This window comes from Salvelinus fontinalis, chromosome 24 (genome assembly GCF_029448725.1).
Source record: "Salvelinus fontinalis isolate EN_2023a chromosome 24, ASM2944872v1, whole genome shotgun sequence".
Taxonomy (NCBI): domain Eukaryota; kingdom Metazoa; phylum Chordata; class Actinopteri; order Salmoniformes; family Salmonidae; genus Salvelinus; species Salvelinus fontinalis.
In genome coordinates, this window is record NC_074688.1 from 6,072,319 (window position 1) to 6,093,888 (window position 21,570).

At 44.5% G+C, this 21,570-nt stretch overlaps 1 protein-coding gene across 1 annotated transcript in view; it reads left to right on the forward strand.

The window, feature by feature from the left end:
- The window catches only part of LOC129821835 (uncharacterized), a 26,390-nt gene extending 5,353 nt beyond the window's left edge, over nucleotides 1–21,037 (forward strand). Inside the window, exons 4-9 of the mRNA XM_055879519.1 lie at nucleotides 4,746–4,888; nucleotides 15,390–15,481; nucleotides 16,069–16,298; nucleotides 19,673–20,001; nucleotides 20,155–20,211; nucleotides 20,371–21,037. Of these exons, the coding sequence (XP_055735494.1) occupies nucleotides 4,746–4,888; nucleotides 15,390–15,481; nucleotides 16,069–16,298; nucleotides 19,673–20,001; nucleotides 20,155–20,211; nucleotides 20,371–20,654 (1,135 nt within the window). The 3' untranslated portion in view covers nucleotides 20,655–21,037. The remainder of the gene's footprint in view (nucleotides 1–4,745; nucleotides 4,889–15,389; nucleotides 15,482–16,068; nucleotides 16,299–19,672; nucleotides 20,002–20,154; nucleotides 20,212–20,370) is intronic.
- The last annotated feature ends 533 nt before the right edge of the window (nucleotides 21,038–21,570 follow it).

The following is a 21,570-nucleotide window of genomic DNA, read 5'->3' on the forward strand; positions in this document are numbered from 1 at the left end:
TAATTTTGATATCCTACAGATAAAAGCAACAATTGGGCTGGCATCCGTTGCTGTATTTTCCTTGTGGGTTCATGCTTTTGGCCTAGGTATTGGTCAGCCAGACACTGCGCTAGGATTCTTGCTCTCTCGGTGCTAAGGGGGAGCTTGACCAATACGCTGGGTGCTAAGAAAAGTAGATTTTCATGACTTCAGAGTTAAGGAAGTTCTCGTTTTTTCAATAAAAGCAAATATGACAGCACAGTTGATATAAATGTAGCAGTCTTTATTACGTACCACAGGAGAACCAAGAAATTGAGTGACACCACGGCTGTCTTTTGGCTTATGTCAATCTGCAATAGTATTGTGAAAAGACGGGACAGGAACAGTCTCCAATGCACCATCTGTCAAGTGTTTCTTTGTGTTCTCAGACTTACAATCACATTCATACATAAAGCCATAATGTATAGTATAAAATAACCAGTCCTTAATACAAATGTATAATCTTAATTCTTAGACAATAGAACCATACCTGCAATAGTATTGTGAAAATACAGGAAAGGAAAACATCCGTCTCCAATGCACCGTCTGACAAGTTGTTCCATATGTAACCGGTGCAGCTGTAACTCTGCGTTTTGGGGTTGATTGAGATAAGACGTGGACTTGAGATCAGGTAGTTTTAATTAAGCAGAATTCACTCTGCATCCGGCATCCATAAGAAAAACATTTGTAGAGCACATATGTTCTGCGAATCGTCGCCTCTTTCTACAACAGATGCACAATACAAGGGACTGGGATCATTCAAGGAGCTAGCCATCGTTCACACATACATACCGTAGCTAGCTATTAACCACATGTTGAATTCAGAATGTTGATATCCTAAAAAGTACAATTACAAGTGCATCTTAACAATACCATCCACTTATGAGTAACCTCTAAATATACATTATTCATGAACAAAACACTGTGTATGACTTCATGCTTAAAAGAATCAAACTTTTCTGAAGACAGAAAAAGCATGCCTACCTCTCTGTGCATCAAAATGATTTCAGCACGAAGGGCAAAACGTAAGTACACACTCCCCTACTCCCAGGATGCAGGCATGCATAATAACAAATCAACATTACATTAATATATGAACCTGGTGAAATTCACAGTACTTAAACTGTTACATATACAGGAGCATGAAGAAAGGTAAAACACATATCCTGTCTCACATCCCCTATACATTGCTCTGTGCTATCAGTGTTGACAGTACCGAAATACAACACTACAAAACAAACAAGCTACAACGTGATATCGTCTATCCCATTCAACCTTAGAGGGTCAAAACTACATCTCCCACAACGCAACGCCAGCACCAGTCGGCAGCTCAGCTAACCGTCTGCATCACAGAAAGGCATGCTAGCTAGCAACACTTTAGCACTCAGAACTATATTAACAAAAAACACTGGACGTTATATGTTTCATTAGTCACACTCCCTTATAAAAATATCCACAGCATTAACCTTGGGATGTTTTATTTCACGTTATGGACTTCTACAAAAGAGGTATCTGCAACACATACCTTTCTCTGTTCTCGACTGAGAACGGGAGCTACGGGTAGTACCATGGTGTTAGTAGGTGACGCAAGCACCCAGATGAAATTAAATGTATTTTATGAAACAAAACCCGAAGATGTTATCATTCAGCTACTGTAGCTGCCTACCTAACAACATCAACACCTTGCCAATCCTCATACCACCTACGATTGAAGTAGCGATCCTGCTGTCCAACTTGTGGCTGGATAACGCCGAAGAGGGCGCCTTGGTTCTTCAACAGGTGACTGGCTTAAATCACAGGGATCGGTGGCTGTGTTAACACTCATTTTATCTCCCTCTTCTTTGCCCCCATCGGAGACGGGGTCTGGATTTTCATTTACTATCCGCACTCTTCTCTTGATCAGAAAACGGTCCATCGCAACGCGGAGAGATAGTCGACTAGCTAGCTAGAAGTTAGCTCACTTTTACGTATAACTCTAGGAAGTGAACGCAACACCCTGCTACAACTCAACTCCCCGTGGAGTGAAATAGGTATGGGACCTACATGTAGGTGCGAGTAAGCGTGACAAAGGCAGAGAATTTACCGTTTACTGGGAATTTATTCCGTCACACGGTAATTTTGGGGGAAAGGGGCTGAACGGAATCAAAGCAAAGAAAGTAAATGTCAAAGCCCCCTCTCCTACCTTACCTGCCTACCCACCTATCTTAGCACCACCTGGTGCGCTAACCAAAATACAGGGTGTGGTCCGCCCAGGTCTTACCTAGTGTGTATAGACAGTAAATACGACGGGTTATGTATGCCCGCAAGCCTCTTGCCTAAGCACTCCCTAAGTGCCTTCCCCTTCCACCCTGGGAACAAATGAAACAGAAAAGTACAAACAAGTTCAATAATCAACACAGTCCTTTGGACATTAACATACCTCGGCAGGACCGCTACAAAATACACTGCTCAAAAAAATAAAGGGAACACTTAAACAACACAATGTAACTCCAAGTCAATCACACTTCTGTGAAATCAAACTGTCCACTTAGGAAGCAACACTGATTGACAATAAATTTCACATGCTGTTGTGCAAATGGAATAGACAACAGGTGGAAATTATAGGCAATTAGCAAGACACCCCCAATAAAGGAGTGATTCTGCAGGTGGTGACCACAGACCACTTCTCAGTTCCTATGCTTCCTGGCTGATGTTTTGGTCACTTTTGAATGCTGGCGGTGCTTTCACTCTAGTGGTAGCATGAGACGGAGTCTACAACCCACACAAGTGGCTCAGGTAGTGCAGCTCATCCAGGATGGCACATCAATGCGAGCTGTGGCAAGAAGGTTTGCTGTGTCTGTCAGCGTAGTGTCCAGAGCATGGAGGCGCTACCAGGAGACAGGCCAGTACATCAGGAGACGTGGAGGAGGGCAACAACCCAGCAGCAGGACCGCTACCTCCGCCTTTGTGCAAGGAGGAGCAGGAGGAGCACTGCCAGAGCCCTGCAAAATGACCTCCAGCAGGCCACAAATGTGCATGTGTCTGCTCAAACGGTCAGAAACAGACTCCATGAGGGTGGTATGAGGGCCCGACGTCCACAGGTGGGGGTTGTGCCTACAGCCCAACACCGTGCAGGACGTTTGGCATTTGCCAGAGAACACCAAGATTGGCAAATTCGCCACTGGCGCCCTGTGCTCTTCACAGATGAAAGCAGGTTCACACTGAGCACATATGACAGACGTGACAATCTGGAGACGCCGTGGAGAACGCTCTGCTGCCTGCAACATCCTCCAGCATGACCGGTTTGGCGGTGGGTCAGTCATGGTGTGGGGTGGCATTTCTTTGGGGGGCCGCACAGCCCTCCATGTGCTCGCTAGAGGTAGCCTGACTGCTATTAGGTACCGAGATGAGATCCTCAGACCCCTTGTGAGACCATATGCTGGTGCGGTTGGCCCTGGGTTCCTCCTAATGCAAGACAATGCTAGACCTCATGTGGCTGGAGTGTGTCAGCAGTTCCTGCAAGAGGAAGGCATTGATGCTATGGACTGGCCCACCCGTTCCCCAGACCTGAATCCAATTGAGCACATCTGGGACATCATGTCTCGCTCCATCCACCAACGCCACGTTGCACCACAGACTGTCCAGGAGTTGGCGGATGCTTTAGTCCAGGTCTGGGAGGAGATCCCCCAGGAGACCATCCGCCACCTCATCAGGAGCATGCCCAGGCGTTGTAGGGAGGTCATACAGGCACGTGGAGGCCACACACACTACTGAGTCTCATTTTGACTTGTTTTAAGGACATTACATCAACGTTGGATCAGCCTGTAGTGTGGTTTTCCACTTTAATTTTGAGTGTGACTCCAAATCCAGACCTCCATGGGTTGATAAATTTGATTTCCATTGATAATTTTTGTGTGATTTTGTTGTCAGCACATTCAACTATGTAAAGAAAAAAGTATTTAATAAGAATATTTCATTCATTCAGATCTAGGATGTGTTATTTTAGTGTTCCCTTTATTTCTTTGAGCAGTGTACTTCACAAAACCCTGTCTCTCAGCAAAAAACATAGGACATAATAATCATCTTTCTGAGAAACAACCAACATATAATACAACCCTCAGCTCAATCTGAGAAACAACCAACCCAGGATATAACCCTCAGCTCTCTTCAGAGCCGCAGAAGGAGTCTAATGGGAAACAGCTGTATCCTGACGAGGGGGCGGGGTCAGTTCCAATCTGCAGCTGACCAATCAGCTGCTTAGGGGAATCCAGGAAGCCATTTCATAAAATACACACATACAAACCACAAAACAGAAACTGGGGATCGTAACACTCACATAACGTAGCCTAACTGCGCGAACACCCCCTACACACACAGGGATCGGATTGGGAACAGAATAGCTGGTTATTAACTTTTACATATATATTTTTTTAAATATTTAAACGCTTAACTGGGGCTATGCAGATTTGTGACGTGGCTATAGCACCCCCTAACCCCGGCGTAGCGCCGTGCCTGGCCAACAACCACATTGACACTGTGATTATTAAAGTGGGCACTTTAATTGTAAACCTTTGTCTGTAGAACAAGAGTGGTGGAATAGTTAGAAACATGTGTTATGTTAACATTATTTTTTAAACTATTCTTGTATGTGTATTTGTGTACATTATGTTTGTTTATGTGTCTTTATGTGCATGTGTTTGTATTGCATCTAAGTGTGTGTGTCTCTCTCGCTCTCCACATGCCTCCAGTATGCCTGGGAAGAAGCCTTGTGGTCTAGGTGCCTGTTTCAACCCAACAACAGAGCGTTGCTGTGTGAACCCTAGCTCTCACCAGGGTCAAAGTTACTCTCATGACCAGGCCTGCTGTGATGGAACACTCAGCCACACCCCATGTAAGACAGCACAAGGTGCCCTGCTAGTGTCTGTATGTTTGTGTGTTTCAGAGGAGGCTGGTGGGAAGAGCTATAGGAGGACAGGCTCATTGTAATGGCTGGAATGGAATAAATGGAACGGTATCAAACACATCAAACATATACAAACCACATGTTTGACTCCGCTCCATCTATTAAATTCCAGCCGATGAGACGGTCCTCCTATAGTTTCTCCCACCAGCCTCCTTTGGTGTGTATGTACACTTGCTGTTTCCATGACAGACTGACCAGGTGAAAGCTATATTCCCTTATTGATGTCACTTGTTAAATCCACTTCAGTCAGTGTAGATAAAGGGGAGGAGACAGGTTAAAACCTCTGAGATGTCAAGTCCCTCGTTTAGGGGACCTGCGTGGTTCTGGTACCGGTTCCGACCGACAGGATGTGAAATCTGAAACCACTTGAAGCTGGGATGTCCCCCCTATCATTTCATTCTGTCTTCAGACTGTCCGTCAACTCCTGTCTAAACCCTATGTCACAGCCACTGACAAAGCACATGCCTGCAATCATTATATCGTAGCGCAGCAGTAGAGAGTGGTTTCAGAGATTAATTCATATCCATCTGTGGTGTGTATTCATGGCTTCCCCAAAATATTTACCAGTAAACAATTTATCTTTAGTCTCTCTGTGTTTCATAATTTTCCTTAACCCTTGTGTTGTCTTAAGGGTCTTAATGACCCGCCACTATGTTTAACAGCAGAGAAAACTAAATTACATTTTTTTCAACTTGAAATTTGATGACTTTTCCTAGAGTGACCCCAACAGCAGTTCTCTCTCTGTGAATCTAACCCCAAGAAGTTCTGGAAAACGTTTAAAGACCTGGAGAATAAACCTTTCTCCTCACAGCTGCCCATGTCCCTTAAAGTTTATGATGTGGTAGTTACTGACAAGAAGCACATGGCTGAGCTCTTTAATCACCACTTCAATAAGTCAGGATTCCTATTTGACTTAGACATGCCTCGTTGCCCGTCCAGACATTTCCTCATCTCCCACCCCTTCTAATGCAACTAGCCCTGATGCTCCTCCATCTTTTTCCCCTGCCCCTCTACAAAGTTTCTCCCTGCAGGCGGTCACTGAGTCCGACGTGCTAAAGGAGCTCCTTAAACTTGACCCCCAAAAAACATCTGGGTCAGATTGTTTAGACCCTTTCTTCTTTAATGTTGCTGCCCCTATAATCGCCAAGCCTATCTCTGACCTCTCTCCTCTCTGGGGAGGTTCCCATTGCTTGGAAGGCAGCCACAGTTAGTCCTTTATTTAAAGGGGGTGATCAAGCTGATCCTAACTGTTTTAGGCCTATTTCTACTTTGCCCTGTTTATAAAAAGTGTTTGAAAAACCTGGCAATAATCAACTGACTGGCTTTCTTGATGTCTATAGTATTCTCTCTGGTATGCAATCTGGTTACCGCTCAGGTTATGGATGTGTCACTGCAACCTTAAAGGTCCTCTATGATGTCACCATTACCCTTGATTCTAAGCAATGTTGTGCTGCTATTTTTATTGACTTGGCCAAAGCTCCTGATACGGTAGACCATTCCATTCTTGTGGGCCGGCTAAGGAGTATTGGTGTCTCTGAGCGGTCTTTTGCCTGGTTTGCTAACTACCTCTCTCAGAGTGCAGTGTATAAAGTCAGAACATCTGCTGTCTCAGCCATTGCCTGTCACCAAGGGTGTACCCCAAGGCTCGATCCTAGGCCCCACGCTCTTCTCAATTTACATCAACAACATAGCTCAGGCAGTAGGAAGCTCTCTCATCCATTTATATGCAGATGATACAGTCTTATACTCAACTGGCCCCTCCCTGGATTTTGTGTTAAACGCTCTACAACAAAGCTTTCTTAGTGTCCAACAAGCTTTCTCTGCCCTTAACCTTGTTCTGAACACCTCCAAAACAAAGGTCATGTGGTTTGGTAAGAAGAATGCACCTCTCCCCACAGGTGTGATTACTACCTCTGATGGTTTAGAGCTTGAGGTACCTCATACAAGTACTTGGGAGTATGGCTAGATGGTACGCTGTCCTTCTCTCAGCACATATCAAAGCTGCAGGCTAAAGTTAAATCTAGACTTGGTTTCCTCTATCGTAATCACTCCTCTTTCACCCCAGCTGCCAAGCTAACCCTGATTCAGATGACCATCCTACCCATGCTAGACTATGGAGTAATGTATAGATCGGTAGGTAAGGGTGCTCTCGAGCGGCTAGATGTTCTCTACCATTCGGCCATCAGATTTGCCACCAATGCTCCTCATAGGGCACATCACTGCACTCTATACTCTTCTGTAAACTGGTCATCTCTATATACCCGTCGCAAGACCCACTGGTTGCTTATTTATAAAACCCTCTTAGACCTCACTTCCCCCCCATCTGAGATATCTTCTGCAGCCATCATCCTCCACAAACAACACCCGTTCTGCCAGTCACATTCTGTTGAAGGTCCCCAAAGCACACACATCCCTGGGTCGCTCTTCTTTTCAGTTCGCTGCAGCTAGCGACTGGAACGGGCTGCAAAAAACACTCAAAGTGGACAGTTATATCTCCATCTCTTCATTCAAAGACTCAATCATGGACACTCTTACTGACAGTTGTGGCTGCCTTGCATGATGTATTGCTGTCTCTACTTTCTTGCCCTTTGTGCTGCTGTCTGTGCCCAACAATGTTTGTACTCTGTGTTGTGCTGCTACCATGTTGTGCTGCTACCATGTTGTGCTGCTACCATGTTGTGCTGCTGCCATGTTGTGTTGCTACCATGTTTTGTTGTCATGTGTTGCTGCCATGCTATGTTGCCATGCTGCCATCTTAGGTCTCTCTTTATGTAGTGTTGTGTTGTCTCTCTTGTCGTGATCTAGTTTCCCTTGTTTTATTTAATACATTTTTATTTTTAACCCCATCCCCGCAGGAGGCCTTTTGCCTTTTGGTAGGCTGTCATTGTAAATAATAATTTGTTCTTAACTAACATGCTAAGTAAAAAAAAAAACATTAAATAAAATAAAAAATAAGAAGTAATGATGAATATTTCAAAAGATATGACTTTAGTTTCACTTGGCCGCTCTCTAAAGTGTTTCTTGTAAAATCTCTAGTCATGTAATAATTATACTGTGCAACTTAAGGTTACGGGCTAAAATGTCCAGAATGGTTGGCTGAACAAAAATGGAAAATGAAACCAACAATTTGTGGAATATTTCCCATGTATGATTATTTTATTACCAGACCATTACCCATGCATGAATCAGCACCATATTGTATCTGAAACATCCCTTTATATGAAACTTTGCTGTAGTGTTGGATTTGCGTGGCCCTTTATTACCATAGAAGAAAAAGGAATCTCTGCAACTCTGGTATGGTTCCAGGGTGATTTAATCAGAGCATAATAAAGATAACGCTTTGATCCAAGTTGGATCTTCATCGGGTCATACACCACTGTGAAACACACCTACTTAAATAATCTAGAGCAGTGGCGGTCGGTGCCATTTAAGTTGAGGGAGGATGATACTTTTTTTTATGAGCTTCCGTCTTATTTCTATTGGAGCATATTAGATTACTGTCATTCATATTCCATTCACCCAGCTCAATGTACCATCGATAGGTTTAGACTATTGCATGAGACTCAAACTTTCCTTGTACCCATCTTGAGGTTGCTACAACCTGGCCTATGAAATAAAATTTACATAGGTGCACAGGTCAAGAGAATTTTGAGTAATCAAGGTGACTTGATTATGCTTGCTTCTGTTTAAGAAACGTTTTTCAACAGAATCGGCAGAATGAATAGACCCCTGATCACACGCAAACAGTTCACTTTCATAGCAGCCAGATAAAAACACTTTGCGTTGTGTATATATATAATTCCTTCTCGCAACTATCTACTGTATGCGCTCTCCTCCTCTCACCTTTTCTCTTCGCTTGTGGACTTCAGTACACAACACATCAGCTGTCTATGACCAGGCAAAAAAAAACTTAGAAGCCAAACCTTCATGTCATGACCACTAACCGCTACACACAGCCTATATCGTTGTCACGTCATAGTCACCTAGAACTAATGCGTTACTAAACCGGCTACAATCATGCAGTACAGTCAGAAAGCAGTTTAGCAGTTACACCAGCGTGGCCCGGTGGCAATAAAATAATAAAACCAAAAGCTTACCTTTACTTGGAGTTCCAGTGTTAGATAGCCATAGCCAGCTAGCTAACATAGCACCCCTCTCTGTTTTAGCTGGGTGTTTGAGTAGGCTAAACTAGCTAGCTGCATTTTTAAAAATAAATACAACCAAATCTCTCTCTCTTGCTTCTTCTTAATTTTGGAAGAAATTAAATTGCTCAACTGTTCAACTATTGTCTTTCTCTCTCTTTGAGTCAACTAATCACCACATGTTATGCACTGCAGTGCTAGCTAGCTGTAGCTTATGCTTTCAGGACTAGATTAATTCTCTGAACCTTTGATTGGGTGGACAACATGTCAGTTCATGCTGGAAGAGTTCTGATATGTTGGAGGACGTCCTCCAGAGGTTGTCATAATTACTGTGTAAGTCTATGGGAGGGGGTAAAAACCATGAGTCTCCTAGGTTTTGTATTGTAGTCAATGTACCCAGAGGAGAACAGAAGCTAATTGTCCTCCGGCTAAACCATGGTGCTAACCTACAGAGTGCTGTTGAGGCTACTGTAGACCTTCAGTGTATTTTAAGCAATTATTTGTTGATGTGAATATATTTAGTATAGGTTTATCTAAAAATGCTAACTTTTTAAAATGTTTCACTATTTAGATGATTATTAAATTCATTGAGGATGGTCCTCCCCTTCCTCCTCTGAGGAGACTCTACTGCTCTACAGGCATGAACATCCAGTCAATTTACATTTACATTTTAGTCATTTAGCAGACGCTCTTATCCAGAGCGACTTACAGTTAGTGCATTCATCTTAAAAACGTATTCAGGCTAGGGTCCTTTTTTCTGAATTTCCGCCTGACTGACGTACCCAAAGTAAACTGCCTTTTACTCAGCCCCAGAAGCCAGGATATGCATATAATAGAAAACACTTTGAAGATTGTAGAAATGTTAAATAATGTATGAGACTATAACACAATAGATATGGTAAGAGAAAATCCAAAGAAAAACCTACCCGGAAATTACTTTATTTTGAGAGCCCATGCTCTTACAATGGAAGTTATAGAGTCATATCCAAATCCAGCTCCCAGATTTCAATTCCTATGGCTTCCACTAGATGTCAACAGTCTTTGTTCAAGGTTTCAGGCTTGTTTCTTCCCAAACGAGGAAGAATTTTGAGTTTTAGTACTGGGAGTCAGAGTTGAAAATCAGTCTGTGCGCGCACGACGAAGAGGACTCGTACCTGTTAATTTTGCTTTCCTATTAAACATACTTCTTTCCGTATGAAATATTATAGTTTAATTACATTTTAGGGTACCTGAGGATTAGATATTTTTACTTGTTTTAACAAAGTTTAGCGGTAGCTTTTTGGATTCCTTTCTCTGCATGTTGAACGAGTGGATTATTCAAATTGATTGCGCCAACTAAATGGACATTTTGGGATATAAAGAAGGATTTTATCTAACAAAACGACCATACATGTTGTAGCTGGGACCCTTTGGATTTCAAATCAGAGGAAGATTTTCAAAAAGTAAGTGAATATTTAATCGCTATTTGTGATTTTATGAAGCCTGTACCGGTAGAAAAATATGTTGATGTGGGGCGCCGTCCTCAAACAATCGCATGGCATGCTTTAGCTGTAAAGCCTATTGTAAATCAGACAATGCAGTTAGATGAACAAGAATTTAAGCTTTTAACCGATATATATGTACCTAAATGTTTAATATCCATAATTTTTATGATTATTTATTTGAATTGCGCCCCCTCCAATTTCACCAGCTTCAGGGTGGGACAGCAGTTCCACCATTGGGGTGCTAGGACAGAGCAAAACTTGGACTGGCCTGAGCGGGAGATGCTCTCCCGTAGGGTTGGGAGGGTCAAGAGACCAGAGGTGGCAGAACGGAGTGCTCGGGTTGGGGTGTAGCGTTTGAGCATAGCCTGAAGGTAGGGAGGGGCAGTCCCTCTTGCTGTTCCGTAGGCAAGCACCATGGTATTTTAGTGGATGCGAGCTTTGACTAGAAGCCAGTGGAGTGTGCGGCGGAGCGGGTTGACATGGGAGACCTTGGGAAGGTTGAAAACCAGGCGGGCTGCAGCGTTCTGGATAAATTGCAGTGGTTTGATGGCACAAGCAGGGAGCCCAGCCAGTGAGTTGCAGTAGTCCAGATGGGAGATGACAAGTGCCTGGATTAGGAGCAGTGCCGCTCCCTATGTGAGGTGGGGTCTTACTCTACGGATGTTCTAGAGCCTGAACCTACAGGAGCGAGTCACTGAGTTGATCTTTGCAGAAAACGACAGGGTCACACAAAGGTTCTTTGCACTCTGGCAGGGCGACACTAGAGTTGTCAACCATGATGGAGATGTCTTTGAGCAGACAGGCCTTCTTGTCGAGGTTGAGTTTTAGGTGGTGGGCTGACATCCAAGCTGAGATATCTGCCTGGCACGCAGAGACACGTGTCGCCACCTTGGTGTCAAAAGGGGTGAAGGAGAAAAGTAGTTGTCATCCGCATAGCAATGATAAGAGAGACCAGTGAGGATATGACAGAGCTGAGTGACTTGGTGTATAGAGAGAAGAGCAGAGGACCTAGAACCGAGCCCTGGGGGACACAAGTAGTGAGAGTACGTGGTGCAGACACAGATTCTCTCCACGTCACCTGGGAGGAGCAGCCTGCCAGGTAGGATGCAATCCAAGAGTGTGCAGAGCCTGAGACGCACAGCCCTGAGAGGGTGGAGAGGAGGATCTGATGGTTCACGGTGTCGAAGGCAGTGAATAGACCTGGGAGGAGGAGAACAGAGGAGAGCGAGACAGTTTGGCAGTGCGGAGAGCCTCCGTGACACAGAGAAGAGCAGTCTCGGTTGAGTGACCTGTCTTGAAGCCTAACTGGTTAGGGTAAGAAGATCGTTCTGAAAGAGATAATGAGAAAGTTGATCAGAGACGCACGCTCAAGTGTTTTGAAAAGAAAGGGATACAGGTCTATAGTTTTAGATGTCAGATAGTCAAGTGTTTATTTTCCTGAGGAGGAGAGCGACTTGGGCCATTTTGAAGTCAGGGAAGATGCAGCCAGTGGTCATTGATGGGGGGAGTGAGGAATGGGAGAAGGTCTCTAGAGATGGTCTGGAGGAGGGGATGGGGTCGAGCGGGGAGGTTGTCAGGTGGACAGACCTCTCTAGTCGCAGAATTTCATCTGGAAAGAGAGGAGAGAAAGAGGTCAAGGTGTAGGGTAGTTCTGTGTGAGTGGGACCAGTGGACTCAATAGGCTGAGTGAATGAGGAGCGGATGTCGTCAACCTTCTTTTCAAAGTGGAAGGGGTGGAGGATTAAGGAGGGAGGAGAAGGTGTAAAGAGTTCCCTAGGGTTAGAGTTAGAAGCTTGAAGCTTGAGTGATAGAAAGTAGCTTTAGCAGTGAATACAGAGGAAGAGAAGGTAGATAAGAGGAAGTGAAAGGATGATGGGTCATCCAGAGGTTTAGTTTTCCTCCAGTTTCGCTCAGCTGCCCGAAGCCCTGTTCTGTAAGCTCCCATTGAGTCACTTAGCCACAGAGCAAGAGGGTAGGGCCAAGCTGTCCGGGGGGAAATGGAACAGTGCGAGTCATAGGATGCGGAAAGGGAGGAGAGTAGGGTCGAAGAGGCAGAATCAGGAGACAGGAGGGAGAAGGATTTAGCAGAAGGGAGAGATGATAGGATAAAAGAGAGTTAGTGCGAGAGCGAAGGTTGTCAATACCCCACCAAGGTGGCCTAGAGGCTCTGGGCTTCTTTTTAGAACAATGCCCTATAGACTCTCGGGCCTAGCTCCTCATGTATCGGAGACCTAGCAGAGCCGGTACTCACAAATAGCAGTTTTATGTATAGAAGTAAAAATTTTCTACCAACAAAAGGAACTGCTATGGGGAGTACGATGGCCCCCAATTATGCCAATCTTTAAGGGACTTTTAGAACACAATTGCATTCTCAACCCTGAGCAAAATGCCTTTCTATTGAAGATCAAACTATATCGACGTTATATAAATTATGTATTTGGTATTATTTAATGGGACTCTTGAGAGTCTTGAGATGCTACATGAGTTTCTTAATAAGTAAAATGATCATCTTCGTTTCACCACGTACTTTGATTACTCTAGTGTCAGCTTCCTTGACATTTAGAGCATCAAAGAAAATGACACACTCCTTACCGATCTATACAGCAAGCCCACAGATCGAAACACACTTCTAAGACGTGATAGTTTCCACCCTATTCCTCCTAAAGAAAAGCCTCCTGATCAGTCAGTTAAAACATGTCTGTAGAATCTGTAACATTGACAATTTCTAAGAGTCCCAAACAAGAAACTAGACATAATCTTTTCTATAAAATGTGTCATGCTCACAGGGGGCTGCCCTTTTAAAAATTCTCCCTATATTATATCAAATTGTATACAAAATGATTGACACATTTGTCTCACCCGTGCACGTACAGTGCATTCAGAAAGTATTCAGACCCCTTCACTTTTTCCACATTTTGTTACGTTACAGCCGTCTAACATGGATTAAATTGTATTTTTTTCCTCAGCAATCTACACACAATACCCCATAATGACGAAGCAAAAACTGAAATATCACATTTTACATGAATTATTCAGACCCTTTACTCAGTACTTTCTTGAAGCACCTTTGGCAGCAATTACAGCCTCGAGTCTTCTTAGGTATGACGCTACAAGCTTGGCACACCTGTATTTGGGGAGTTTCTCCCATTCATTCTTCTCTTTAGATCCTCTCAAGCTCTGTCAGGTTGGATGGGGAGCGTCGCTGCACAGCTCTTTTCAAGTCTCTCAAGACATGTTGTCTCGAAGCCACTACTGCGTTGTCTTGGCTGTATACTTAGGTTCGTTGTCCTGTTGGAAGGTGAACCTTCGCCCCAGTCTGAGGTCCTGAGTGCTCTGGACCTCCTTTTCATCAAGGATCTTTCTGTACTTTGCTCCGTTCATCTTTCTCTCAATCCTGACTAGTCTCCCAGTCCCTGCCGGTGAAAAACATCCCCACAGCATGATGCTGCCACCAACATGCTTCATCGTAGGGATGGTATAGGCCAGGTAATGAGCGGTGCCTGGTTTCATCCGGACGTGACGCTTGGCATTCACGCCAAAGAGTTCAAATCTTGGTTTCATCAGACCAGAGAATCTTTTTTCTCATGGAGAGTCCTTTAGGTGCCGTTTACTGAGGAGTGGCTTCCGTCTGGCCACTGTACCATAAAGGCCTGATTGGTGGAGTGCTGCAGAGATGGTTGTCCTTCTGGAAGGTTCTCACATCTCCACAGAGGAACTCTGGCGCGCTATCAGAGTGACCATTGGGTCAATTGCGTTTACCACAGGTACAACTCCAATCAAGTTGTAGAAACATCTCAAGGATGATCAATGGAAACAAGATGCACCTGAGCTCAATTTCAGGTATCATAGCAAAAGGTCTGAATATTTAAGTAAATAAGGTATTTGTTTTTAATTTTTAATAAGGCTGTAACGTAGAAAAAAAGCCAAGGGGTCTGAATACTTTCCGAATGTCCTGTATATTATCCTGGTTGACATGGATTATTTACCATTTTTATTTTGATTTGAAAAAATACTATCGTATACTATGGTATAAATACTATAGTGTTCACTGTTGTGTTTTTGCAGACTTTACTGTAGTATTTACAGTTAACTATAGTATAAACAGTATAGTAAAATAACTGTAGTGTATATACTATAGTAATTAATGTAGTGTTTTTGCGGACTGTACTATACTGTAGTATTCCTGTACTGCTTTTGCATTACTTTAGTATTTACTATTTACTTTAGTGTTTTTGTTTTATTGTCTTTGACATAGAAGTGGAGGCTTTCTCCTTCAAGAAACCTACTGAAGAAATACTAAAAGAGCACATTTTCCATAACCTGTAGGTAGGCAGGACTGTGCGCTGAATGGATAGTTCAGTGCTTCTGCTCTTTTCTATAACCTGTAAGGAACACAATATGGTCTATACTTGGCATGGTGGTTTGTCAATTATGGGTGGCCCAAATTGTGATATGGGGGAGGGGAATGGGCAGAGTATATGAACATTGAATACTGTAGTATTTACTATAGTTTAATAAAAATGGGGGGGGGGACTGTAGTGTTTGTGCGGACATTACTGTATTTTTTACAGTAGTGTTTTTTTCTGATAATACTAGTATTTACTGTAGTATTCTATACTACATTGTATTGTAAATACTACACATGATTGAGGGATACTATAGTGTGTAGTATAGTATACTGCAGTTTACTATATAATTCTATAGTAATTTCTGTAGTGTTCTATAGTAAACTGTAGTATTTTTTCCATGTGGGTCACCACCATCACTATCACTGTCCTTCCTCCTTCCCATCTCTCTAACCAGGTCTCTACAATGGTGGCTCTCAGGTTTACAATCCAAACATCAACATCTGCTGTGCCGGGAAGCTGTCCAATAGGGTGCTTGGAAAAAACCTGGTAAGTCCATTAGCCCACAGAGCTTAGGCCTATAGTTAGCCCACAGAGCTTAGGCCACAGAGCTTACAGGCCTATAGCTAAAGCTTAGTTCACTGAACCTCCTCCGCTACGTAAAAATGTGTCCTCATCTCAGTCAAATTAAAGTAAAACAGCTAAATCCTCCGCTTGCTGAGTAGTTGTTGGTCAACCAATAAAGACGAAAGCCATACAGTACAGGGATGTATTTGTAAAGAAAAGTCTAAATATCTGACGACGAGCCTGAAACTATACGTTGTCCACAGACCCATTTTCAGTCCACTCAGAATGTTTAGACAGGGCCCCAGTGGGAAGTGGGTGTTCTATACTCAAGGCCAAAATTCTAGACTGGTGCTTGATCTAAAAGTCTATTAGGGAGAAAATCTGCACAGGTTGACTGGTAAGAAACTTACTCTCTTTTCTAGCATGTCAACTTTCTTTTGTGATTGTGTGTGAATTTGCATGCTACCGTTTGTGAGTGCATGAAGTTGTCTGTATGTGTGTCTGTTATACATGCTGTGTGTTTGTGTGTGTGTTGTTACCCTGCTGACCAGTGTGTGTGTCTCTCCCAGTGCTGCGGTACAACTCCGTATGGTGTAGAGGACCGAGGGGTGCTGTGCTGTAACCAGACCTTGCACCATGCGGTGGAGGATGGGTACCAGTGCTCCCCAGGTGGCCACTTGTATCTGCCATCCCGTGACATGGTGTGTGGCTCACGTGTTCATCTCAACGATCCAGGCAAACACTGCTGTGGAGAGGAGACATACGACCCTCAGTATGAAATCTGCTGCAACGGACACACGTGAGTAGCTCTGGAAGGCTGGAAATTGTAGGAAGTTTATCCCAAAGACGTGGGGTTATCACTGTCCGCAAGAGCAGTTCAGAGTGCCTAAGGGCAGAACTAAGGCGCTAAGAACAGCTTTGATCTCATTGTCACTAACACCTTGTTTCAGCAGAAGAACAAATATAAAACACTATGGATGCACCCACGCTCCAAACACTGGCACCGGATCGACTACTGCATAGTGAGACGTTCTGACACTATTGACGCCCTGCTGACACGTGCCATGAGGGGTGCAGAATGCTGGACAGATCACCGTATGATACTGGCTTAACTCCAGGTGAAAATACGTCCCCCCCCCAACGCCTGCAGAAGGGCAGTAAGAGGCATCTGCACTGTACCCAGCTTGTGAAAGCTGCAGTAAGGGACGAGTTCCGTCGCTCTCTCGCTGAAAGGCTGAGGGAGACTGAGCCTCTTCTGAGTGCAGAGGCCCACTCCATTGGCTACAGAGGTAGGAAACATCAAGACTGGTTTGATGAGAACTCGGACACCATCACAACGTTACTGGACAATATGCACAAAGGGCACAGGGCTCCTCTCAACAGCCCCACATCTGCTACCCTCTGCCAGCAATGGTGTGCATCACGCAAGGACGTGCAAACAACCTTGCATGCTCTGCAGAACGAATGGTGGACAAATAAGGCACAGGAAATCCAATTTTATGCAGACAAAAACTACATGCAATTCAGCTAAAGCTATCTATGGCCCTAGAAGTCGCTCCATCAACACCCTGATGGTCTGACTCTCTTGAAGGACCAAAACCAGATCCTGATGAGGCGGGCTGACCACTTTGAAGCACTACTCAATCAGCACTCTCCTACAGACCACTCCATCCTGGAAGAACTGCCTGTCCGTCTACCCATTCAAGACCTCAACACCTTTTGGAAGGTTGGTGAATGGTTATCAGCTCTCCATTCCCTCAAAAACAATAAGACTCCTGGTGCCGACAGCATCCCGGCAGAGCTACTTAAGAAGGGAGGTTACTTCTGCACCAGAACGCTCCACCAGTACATCACTGAGGTTTGGGACCGGGAGATCATCCCCCAACAGTGGCGGGATGCAAACATTGTCACCATCTATAAGAACAAGGGTAACAAGTCCATCTGCGGCAACAGCCAGGGATATCCCTTCTGGCTGTTGCCAGTAAGGTCCTCTCCAAGGTGATGCTACCAGAGTCACAATGCGGCTTCAGAAAGAACAGGAGTACGGTCTACATGATATTCACGGCACGGCAACTCCAGGAGAAGTGTCGTGAACACCATCAGGAGCTTTTCATGGCCTTTGTCAACCTCTCTAAGGCCTTCGACACTGTGAGCAGGGAACTACTATGGGGCATTCTACTCACATTTGTCAACATCCTTTGCCAGTTCCATGATGGGAGGATGCTCGGGTGGCCATAGGAGGGCAGGAGTCAGTGCCCTTTGGAGTAAGCATTGGTGTGTGCTGGCACCTGCACTCCTTAACATCTTCCTCTTATGTATCCACAAGGAGCTTAAGGACAGCAGCGGGTTGCGATGGACTTCAGGCTGGATAGAAACCTATTCAACATCCGGAGACTCCAAGCAACCATCAAGGTTGTTACGGGATGGGTTATTGAGCTGCAGTATGCTGATTGATGAATGTGCTCTTGTCTTCAGTCTGTCCTTGAAATGGCTGTGAGGGTCTATAACAGAATTGGACTGTCAATCAACACCACCAAGACAAAGGTGGTCTGCCAGTGGAGATCCAGCCTTCCACCCGCCATGCCTGTTTTCACCATTAAACACAAATCACTGGCAAAAGTCACTGTCTATCAAGCCATCTGCATCACCACACTTCTTTACAGCTGTAAAGCCTGGGTAACTTACAGTCGCCACGACAAGCAGCTCGAGCGATTCCACAAAAGATGCCTGCAGCAATCCTATGAATCACCTGGTGCAACCATGTGCCGCATACAGAAATACTTGCTAAGACCAACTGCAAGAGTATGGAGGCCATGGTAACCCAACACCAACTGTGCTGGCTTGGGCATGTCATTAGAATGTCTCAGGAGCGCTTGCCATGGAATATCCTGTATGGTCAGCTACATCTTTGCCGGCGGTCTGCAGGGGGGCAGATGAAGCGCTACAAGGACCAGCTAAAAACGTCGCTGAAGAAGTGCAACATCAAACCCACAGACCTGGTGGACGCCGCTGCCGACCGTTCCACCTGGCGGCAGCTCTGCCAGAGTGGTCTACAGAGGTGGGAGGAGGAGAGGAGCACAAAGAAACAGCAAAAACAGCTCAGGAGACGTACAACCATGCCTGCCCCCTCCAACACAGACTGCACATGCCCCACCTGCAATAAAGTTGGTGTATCTCGGATTGGACTCTACAGTCACCAAATAATTCACCGTTAACTCAGAAGTGGAAGTCGTCATCGGATACGATGGACTAACGTTACGTGTTTGTACTATAATTAACTGCAGAAAGTATTTTCCCACCCACTGTATGAGACTGGGTGTGCATCTTTGTATGCTTATGTGTGAGAGACATTGATGGATTTAATTGTGATTCAAAAGAACATTCCCACAGTCCCACTACCTCAGGATGTGGAAAAATTCTGTGGGCGGCCAAATGGATGCGCCATGTCATAGACTACTTACTGTATGTTAGCCTCCCAGACATTTTACAACAGGGCGTCTACTGCTGCAGCCAAAAGGTCTCCAACTGTTCTGTACTTCACTTCCCTTGTTCCAGTCAGAGGCATTCAGACAGTTAGACAGCCAGACGTCTCTTAAGACAGCTTGTGTCTGCTTTTTGGTCTCTAAGAAAGGGGTCAGACGATGGGTAGTTGTTTTTTGTACTTCGCCCTGTTGTGTGAATTGTGCTTGACCTTGGTGTCTGACTCTAGGAGGAAACTGGTTGACTCCTGTTTGGCATTTGAGGAATGTTACTAATGTTTGTTCCAAGTAAATGTTGTTTATTATGGACTGAAGTGTGTTTATTTGGAATACAGAAAAATGTACCATGTCTGGAGGCATACCTGACACAGACAGGATTTACTTTTTTTTTTTTAAACACTCGAATCTACTTACAGTACCAGTCAAAAGTTTGGACACACCTACTCATTCCAAGGTTTTTCTTTAACATTGGAATGAGTAGGTGTGTCCAGTCTGAATTTATACCGATGCTATTACTCAATACTTTGGCCATGAAATCAATGGGCTGAAACGATTTCCTTGAGTGCTATATTCATCAAAGTATAATGGGTAAAATCCATTAAATTATAAATAATCTGTACAATATGGCTCTGAGTTCACCCAACGTGACAGCTCTCTTTCTATTGGGAGGTCAAATATTTTTTTCTCTGCACAGACACCACAGGTTGGGAAACATGTCCTGCTGTGGAAGGAAGGTCTACAACTCCAGCAGCGGCCAGATGAAGTGCTGTGCAGGGACTCTGTACAACCTGCAGGCTCAGGGCAGGCTCATAGAGGATACCCAGTGCTGTGGGAGTGTTCTGATGGAGGCCGGCTCCACCCAGACCTGTTGCACCGCCCCGGGGCTAGACCTGCTCTACCCTACCCAGCAAGGGTTCACCTGCTGTGGGCACCGCTATCCCAATGCCTCCCTGTGGTCTTGCTGCGCCGGGGTCCTGCATCCAAGGCCTGAACCACACAACACCACCAAGAACGTGATTCCAGGTCAGTGGGAACAGGATACAACCGATCTATGATTTATGCCACAGCTTGAGTTGCAAGCTATATTGAATTCTATATCTAGTTCATATAAGATAAAGGGGGTGTCTTTTGATGGGTCCCTGCTCGTTTGATTAGACTGTTGTTCATTATCCTCAGGACCCAGGCTTCTACCACTGGGGGATTTGAAGACTGAAGTCCTGTGTCACAGCAGAGGTAAGGCCTCCAGACTGAAGCACAAGATGAAAGGAAACATTACTCAATACTTTGATCTTTAGTAAGAACAGTGGGAAGCCCTTGAATCTACTCTCATTTTGACACTGATGTACAGTTGCTTCACAACGCTGATCTGAAAGTGTGTGTGTGTTTGTCCAGTTCTGCTGGGGACAGTGGAGAGTGTGTCCGTGAAGATGAACGAGCGGTCCATCGTGATGGTAAACGCCTGGTCTTTGCTGGCCTCACGTGGCCATGTCAACGCCCTGCCTTCCCCTCACTACCTCACATTACCCGACCACTGCAGCTCCCCTGAACTGGTGCCGGGCAACACTTACATCTGGGTGAAAATGCCTTCCTCAGACACCATAACATTCATCTCTGATCTCAGCGATCATTCCTCCCCTGTTCATTCCATCCTCTCCAGGTGCTCAACCTGTATCTAGCCCAGAGGAAAGAAGGCTAACCCTCTCAACAGAATATGAATTCTGGGTATTTCCATAGACTATTGTTCAGAAATCTGTTATGTTAACTGACAATAAGCTTAAAACTAGCATCTTTATGATCATTCATGAGCCATATCTCAGGATAAGTCAAATTTTGTCTGTCTCGGTAGTGGTTTTCTGTAATATTATCACAAAAGATGACTACATGTTTTGTTGCATTCTGTAATTGGTGCATCCATTTCTGGATTTGTAATTCATTTACATCTACATAGTGTTTATTAAAAAATACATAATTAATCTCATGGGTTTAGTTCAACTGTCGTACACCATCAGAACCCAAAATAAGCGTGTTTTACTCTGTAAACAATGTATACTGAACAAAAATATAAACAACCATTTCAAAGATGTTACATTGCATCAGTTAATTCATTTAAATTCTTTAGATCTTTCATTAGGATTTCACAATACAGGGAATACAGATATGCATCTGTTGGTCACAGATACCGTCATAAAAAAGGTAGGGGCGTGGATCAGAAAACCAGTCAGTATCTGGTGTGACACCATTTACCTCATGCAGTGTGACACATCTCCTTTGCATAGAGTTGATCAGGCTGTTGATTGTGTCCTGTGGAATGTTGTCCCACTCCTCTTGAATGGCTGTGCGAAGTTGCTGGATATTGGCTTGAACTGGAACATGCTGCCGTACATGTCGATCCAGAGCATCTCAAACGTGCTCAATGGGTGACATGTCTGGTGAGTATGCAGGCCATGGAACTACTGGGACATTTTCAGCTTCCCGGGGAATTGTGTACAGATCCTTGCGACATGGGGCCGTGCATTATTATGCTGAAACATGAGGTGATGGTGGCACGACAATGGGCCTTAGGATCTCTTCAGGGTATCTCTGTGCATTCAA